Source organism: Sinocyclocheilus grahami, unplaced genomic scaffold, assembly GCF_001515645.1.
Source record: "Sinocyclocheilus grahami isolate Dianchi unplaced genomic scaffold, SAMN03320097.WGS_v1.1 scaffold1692.1, whole genome shotgun sequence".
Lineage (NCBI taxonomy): Eukaryota > Metazoa > Chordata > Actinopteri > Cypriniformes > Cyprinidae > Sinocyclocheilus > Sinocyclocheilus grahami.
Window position 1 is genome coordinate 197,854 of NW_015506871.1, and position 7,683 is coordinate 205,536.

General features: G+C 34.1%; 1 protein-coding gene across 3 annotated transcripts in view; it reads left to right on the forward strand.

Annotated features, from left to right (window-relative positions):
- Nucleotides 1-7,683, forward strand: part of LOC107572077 (kelch-like protein 29) — a 209,779-nt gene that overhangs the window by 143,084 nt on the left and 59,012 nt on the right. For all 3 annotated transcript variants that reach the window (XM_016258479.1, XM_016258480.1, XM_016258481.1), the window contains exon 7: nt 5,177-5,375. In XM_016258479.1, the coding sequence (XP_016113965.1) occupies nt 5,177-5,375 (199 nt within the window). The remainder of the gene's footprint in view (nt 1-5,176; nt 5,376-7,683) is intronic.

The window sequence follows — 7,683 nt, forward strand, 5'->3', positions numbered from 1 at the left end:
TATCTATTTATCTATCTATCTGTCTATCTATCTATCTATATATATATATATATGTGTGTGTGTGTGTAAATGTGTGTATTATTTGAATAAATAATAATAATGTATTTACATATATATATATATATATATATATATCGTCGTGTGATCTCCATTCTCATCATGTATGCATTCGGTGCATCGTCCCGTCACCCTCACACGCGCCCCTCTCTCTCTGTGGTGATCAACACCTGACAATTACATTACAGGAGCAGAAGGACCCTCTGTCCCCGGAGGTCCCGCATGACAGAAGGGAAATGCTCTAACGGCATGCATAGACACAAAGACAAATAGCTCTACGAGCCGTCAGAGAGGGGATAGGGCCTTTGAGGTGTGTGAATTAGAGCTGATTCCCAGATGCGACCCTGACACTCCCTCCTGATGAAGTCCGTCAGGCGCAACCCAAACAGCCAGCTTAAGCACAGCATGTCACTTCCCTTTAGCATTGATTTAATGCGCTGGAGATTGGCGTCGTTATGCTCATTGACAAATTGAGCCTAGCTTTGGAAGGAGTCTAAGCGCAAGGTGCTGGATGCATGAATATAAATGAGGCGGAGGATGCAGGATGTGTGTGCAGCTAATGCCCTTAGCGTGAGTCTCCCTGTGCTGTTTATGGCTGAATAATTCACACAGCCGCATGTGATGGGTGCGCTTCTACAGCAGTGTGTGCTGGGTTACAGGTCAGACTGGGTGAAACAGCCCAACAACAGCTGAAGAAAATACTGCTTTTAATTCTGTGGCCTTACAACTTCCCACAAATCTAGCTAAAATGCCTCTTTCTGATAATATGTATGTTAATAAAGGGCGACAGATCTGTCATGTTTAGTCAAAGTATTGAGCCATACAAGTTTAGAGCAATGTAGGTGGGCAGATGATGCTGGAATTTTAGTTTAAAGGAAAATACTTGTTAAGTGTATAAAAAAATAAATAATATTGTAAAGTTGTGATATAAAATAGTTCAAACAAATAATTATATATAACAGGTTATTTATGTATATTTACATAATAACCTGTCTATTTACATACCCTACAGCGTATTATATTAATCTTAATATTTTCAATGTTAAAATATATTTTACTTGTTTAAATATTAAATATTAAAATTTAAAATTAATATTCAGTTTTGTATGTGTGTAAATTAGAGATGCGTGTTAAAATAAAAACCCTATTTTGTATGAATAAATATTATTATAAAAATTATATTACAAAATTGCAAAGTTATTAAAACTTGTATTTTATTATTAAAAATAATTTGTTGTAATAAGATATGAAATTATATACATTTGTTATATCAAGATATCAAATGATATATTATGATATCGCATTATGTAATAAAGTGTATTTAAAGTATTGTAAACACAATTTTAAAATGTTGTATTAATATAAAATAATATTTATTAAATTAGAATTTATTACATTTAATAAACTAATATTTTGTTATTAAAATTATTATTAAAAATATTTTTTATTGTATTATTATTATGTATTATTTATATAATACATAAATATATCACATTTATATAATATGTAATAAAATATAGTAATGTATTATTTCATGTATGAATAAGTGTTTAATTTTTTTCATATTCTTTCAACAAATTGTTTAAATTTAGATTTTAATATTATAATAAATATAATAAATATTATTATTATATACTTTAATTTACTTAATGCACTTATATACTTAATATACTTTAAATAAGGTCTACTTATGAACTGTAAATGAACACTGTACTGCAAATTGTACATTTATTTATTTTTTAACATTTTATTTGTTTATTTTTTTTAAAGTTGTATTCTCTTTGACTGAATTTGATATGTGGATTTCAGGGGTTCTGTCCCCTTTAATGGCAGCTGTCTACATCACGATGTGGATCACAGTGAAATTCTTCATCTTAGTTTCATCTGAGTTCGTGATTTCTTTCCTCTGTTGCGTTTTTCATCCTTCAGGGTGAAATGTGTCACCGCCGAGCCACTGCTGCTTCTTTCGTTTCTTCTGGAGGGTTGCATATTCTATCACTATCATTTAATCGCCCGGTGCATGACAGGAGCCTACGAGCACCAGCAACGCATTTAGTTGTTCAGATTTATGAGCTGGAGCTCAAATCCCTCTCGTCTGGTCTCGAGCTCCTGATTATTTTCTCTAACCAGTCCAAAGCGGTTTGGCTTGGTTGGTTGAGTGCAGTGATGGGGAAGGGAACGGCGCCGGGGGAGCGTCCATCTGCCGTGACATTATTTTAGATCAGATCCTCACTGGGATCAGGCCCGTTCTCACAATCGGGATGCATCCTGTCGAGGGGACATATGCTAAACCGAGAGCTAAACCGCTTATTATATCAGTATGCAAATGATGCACATAAGATATGTAAACACAGAGTAATTAACAATCCATAAAAGTGGAAGTCTTGCCAGTGCGCTGAGGTAAACCAAAAAGTTCAGATCCGGCACACGGTTTAGCCGAGTACGTGTAAAGCCGCGTGGAGAGACACGGGTCAGACACGGGTCTGAAATCTCTCTCGGGCCGTGCGTGCGTCTGGCCGCTTGCCTTCTATTGTTTGGGGAAGATGTTTGCTGAACAAGCTGTTTTTGTTTAGGGATATCAAGAGATTTATTTATTTATTTAATACTGATTTAAATTTGTTTATGCAACTTTCATATTGGTTAAATAGCCAACTAACCAACTAAATAAATACATAAATATGAATTATTTATGTTGTTAATTACCTTGATGTGTTGTTCACAATGTAACTAGATTATACTTCACAATATAACAAAAAAATACATCACATCACAATTACATCACAATGCAGTATGTTTTAATGCTTTTTTATAAATAAAACCCAACTATGTAGATTAATATGTATTTATTTATTTAATACTAATTTAAGTTTTTTTATGCAACTTTCATATTGGTTAAATAGCCAACTAACTAAATAAATAAATACATATTAATTATTAATTATATTGTTAATTCCCTTGATTTGTTGTTCACAATATAACTAGATTATACTTCACAATATAACAAAAAAAAATTTTTAAACACATTACATCACAATGCAGTATGTTTTAATGCTTTTTTATAAATTAAAAACCAACTATGTAGATTAATACTTATTTATTTAATACTAATGTATGTTTTTTATGCAACTTTCGTATTGGTTTAATTGCCAACTAACTAAATAAATACATAAATATGAATTATGAATTATATTAATTATTAATAATAATGATATTATAATTAATTAATTAATTCTCTATAATAGCGACATTTATTGTTCACATTATAAATTAATTTGGTAACACTTTATTTTAAGGTGTCATTGTTACACGTTACATGTACTTACTATTATAGTAACAATAAATTATAAATAATTACATGCAAGTAACACTAAGCCAAACCCTAATCCTTACCCTAACCATATAGTAAGTGCATGTAGTTAATTAAAGTTACTCAGGACTTCAATGTATAATAGTAATGTAGTAATGGTAATCTTTCTTTCTTTCTTTCAAAAACAATTCAGTATCAACAAATAACTGATGGTACCGATTATATCTTTTCAATTTTTGTTTAGGATTTTTGTTGTAGTTAATGCAGCCTTTCTAATATCTTGCCAATAATAAATGCAGTAATTTCATGTTTAATAAACAAGATAATAAAAGTTACAGCCATAATTGAAAATGCTGATAGATTTGAAACAGAAGCTCTAGCATTAGGATACATGGATGTGCTCTCGAGAGGGATTTTGCCCTTCAGCCTCTACATACTTTTCACAATCCATTAAATTCCCAGTAGATCAAATTAAGTCTCGTCCTACTTTTTTTTTCTTCTTGAATATGCACTTTCACTACGAAATGTTGCCTTTAATGAGGAATGGCTAGTAAGAAGACTTTGTCAAGGTCAGATCAGGTCAAATCGCTCTGAGAGACAACAGAAGCCCAGGTGTTCACACCGGCCGTGTCAGTGTTTCTTACGGATGTTTATGTAATGTGTTGTGAGCTCAGAGGTGAGAGGGTTGGGTTGGCTGCTGTCCCTGTCAGTCGTGTTTACAGCATTTAACGCTCACGTGAGCAAAACACCCCACTGAGGATGACTGGCCACGGATAGTCCTCAGTCGGAATGTTTTTGTAAGAAGCCTCTTATGCTCACAAAGGTTGCATTTAATTTATTAAAATAAATTCAGTAAAACCAGTAATATTCTGAAATATTATTACAATTGAAAATAACTGTTTTTAATTTTAATATATCTTAAAATGCTATTTATTCTTGTGATGCGAAGCTGAATTTTCAGCATCATTACTCCAGGCTTCAATGTCACATGATCCTTCAGAAATCATTCTAATGCGCTGATTTACTACTCAAGAAATATTTCTTCTTATTAAAAATGTTGGCAGTTGTGCTGCCTAATATATTTGTGGAGACCATGATACATTTTGCAGGACTTTTGGTGAATAAACCAGCATTTATTTGGAATAGAAATTATTTGTAATGTTATAAAAGTCTTTAACGTCACTTTTGATAAAATTGAATGCATTCTTGCTGAATCAAAGTATTCATTTTTTTCACACAAAAAAAAAAACAAGTCTTACAGACCACACACTTTTGTCTGATAATACTGTATATGCATGATTCTGATATTTGAGTCAGTTCTTTGAAATTAATCTGTTAAAGAGTCTAAAATCTGAGTTGAATCTAATGACTCACTATTCACTGAATTAATCAGAGCTGTTCTTGACTCTCACAATGAACTGCAAGTGATTACTTTGGTCATTTCCAAATTAAAATAAATTGATAACTGTTACAATGATGTGTACCGATAGCATATGAGATACTGACAGCTTGTTCATATTGTATATACTATATTCACATTCATTTATCATAATAATTGAATAATTGAATATAAAAACTTTTTTTTATTTTTTTTTTTAAAGAAGGTACAAAGTAGTAGTATTTCTTTTATTAGTATTTAAGTATATGGTACTATATATACTGTACAGGAGGACTTCTATTCACTCTTCGTGTACTAAAATAATAGTTTTGTGGAATTGAATCAGAATCACTGAAGTACTTTCAGTAGTAATGCAGACAGGAAGCCCTGACTGAAATCACATGGTTGAATATATTTCTCTCTTTCTCTTACAGCACATATCCGAGTTGCTGGCCGTCATTAGACTTCCATTCATTCACCCCAGTTACCTGCTGAACGTGGTGGACAATGAGGAGCTGATTAAATCGTCGGAGGCTTGCCGAGATCTGGTCAACGAGGCCAAGCGCTACCACATGCTGCCTCACGCGCGACAGGAGATGCAGACGCCCAGGACGCGGCCGAGACTCTCTGCAGGTCAGACCTTTCACGTTCTAATTCTCATCTGTCTTTCACTAGTCTCACGTTGCCGTAGCCAGAGCTTTGTCTAAACTGCGAAAGCTCTGTTCCACACTGCAGCTTATTCTGGCTCGAGAACCAGCCGCTTACAGGAAGCGACCGTCTGGCTGAGATATAAAGCTATCAATCACAGTGTGTTTTGTTTTTATGAGCCGTGTAGGAGCAGGTTCATCTGAAATAGATGATACCACAATATGTTATTGTTTTTTTTACCAGAGTTTTCAGAAATGCATCACATTATGGACGCTAAATGGGTCGTGAATGCTGTTGCTGATGTTGAAACTCAACAGATTGCATCCGGAAGATTACTTTGCAAGTTCCTTTAAGGCGTTTATCCTATAATGAAGAGTCATTATAAAGTTCCAACTAGTGGTGCACAGAAATGAATGTTTGGTAACACTTTAGTTTAGGGGCCAATTCTCACTATTAACAGGTTGCTTATTAGCATACATATTACTAGAATATTGGCTGTTTATTATTACTTTTAAAGTATATATTAATGCTTTATTCTGCATGACCACATTTAAGATCCCTGTATAGCTTTTATTTGTCTTAATTGAACAATGAGATAAACTGTTTTAAAATATTTATTCTTGTTTTTCTATTGTCTTTGTCAAGCACCAATTTACCAAGACAAATTCCTCGTACATGTATAAATACAGTACTTGGCAATAAACGTGATTCTGATTCCTTAATAGTGAGAATTGGTCCCTAAACTAAAGTGTGACTGATTTTCCCCCCCAAAATTCAAGTTTTCATTTAGCCAAAAACCATATCTGAAGCTGAAATGACAGACATGCATTAAATAATGAAGACAGCAGGTTAAGTAGAAATATAATGAGTATATAATATATTGCATATATTTATCAAAATGCTTCTCTCTAGAGTTAGTCTCTTAGCTAATTATTGAGTTTATGAACTTTTCAGAGGTAAATTTTAAGTTTACAAGCTGTTTTATTGACATTTTTTGTACTGTTGTAATGTTCATTCATCTCTATTTTGTGCTATAACTAGTAGTAAAGAAGTAAAGATGATCTGTTCACATACTGCTTGAAATGAGGCAGCTAAAATGATTAAGAGCTTTAAAACCACATTTATTGATTACATTTTGTTATAAAATGAGACTTTATTTTAGATCAAAAGTAACAAAGCACAAAGCTTATTTAAAGTTTGTTATGATCACTGGATGGAAGGTGTGTTTCAAATAAAGTTTAGTGATGTTTTGTTAAAACAAAGATAAACAAATAAAGATTAAAAATTACAAATCAATATCGTCAACCTAGAATTAGCTTCCACAGAGCTGATATGTTTACCTTTTATAGTTTATCTACGTTGAGTGCATGAAATAGACACTAAAAGAATCAAAATGTGCCATCTGAGAAGTGTTAATTAAAGGGGTCCTATTATGCTTTTTCACTTTTTTAATTTTAGTCAGTGTGTAGTGTGTATGTTTGGGCATAAAAAAGATCTAGAAAGTTACAAATCTCAAAGTCCACTCCAAAGTGAGATATTTAGCTTAAAAAAAAGAGTTATTTTCAAGAACTACAACGAACGGCTCGTTTGGACTACAGCGTTGGTTTCCGGGCTTTGTGATATCAAAAAGCGGCCCATTAGAATATCATTAAAAATAATTCCCACCTACAGAAATTCGAATGGTTGGGGGATGGGGAGGGGCGAGGTTGTGGTTAGAACTTGGTTGAGTGAGTGCATCAGACGAGATGACGAAGAAGAAGTGCTGCTGCAGAGTTAGTGCATCAGAGAAAACCAAGAAGAAGAGCTGCTGTGCTTCCCGCCTACAGAAATTCGAATGGTTGGGGGGTGGGGAGGGGCGAGGTCGTGGTTAGAACGCTTGGTTGAGTGAGTGCATCAGACGAGACGACGAAGAAGAAGCGCTGCTGCAGAGTTAATGCATCAGAGAAAACCAAGAAGAAGAGCTGCTGTGCTGTAGCTTCAAATTTTCGGCATGTCTAGAACAATTCTTACAAGTACAACACGACATAGCTGGGCGCCGCGGACAGACGCCGAACGGCGCCGCCGGTGTGCCTACACTCATAGAAAATAATGTATTTGAATTTTAAAGATGTGGCACGCCGCGACACTGCGCTTCTCGTCCGGTGCGCGACCGCCTGAAACACTTTTTTTTTCACCTCCGTGCCCAAACGTCTTTGTTTGGGCTTCCGAAAGCGGATGATGTCAGGAAACAGTGGTTGCAATTTATTTTTTAACTCTGTCCCTGAGCATTATAACCCCAATTTGCTATTGTGTG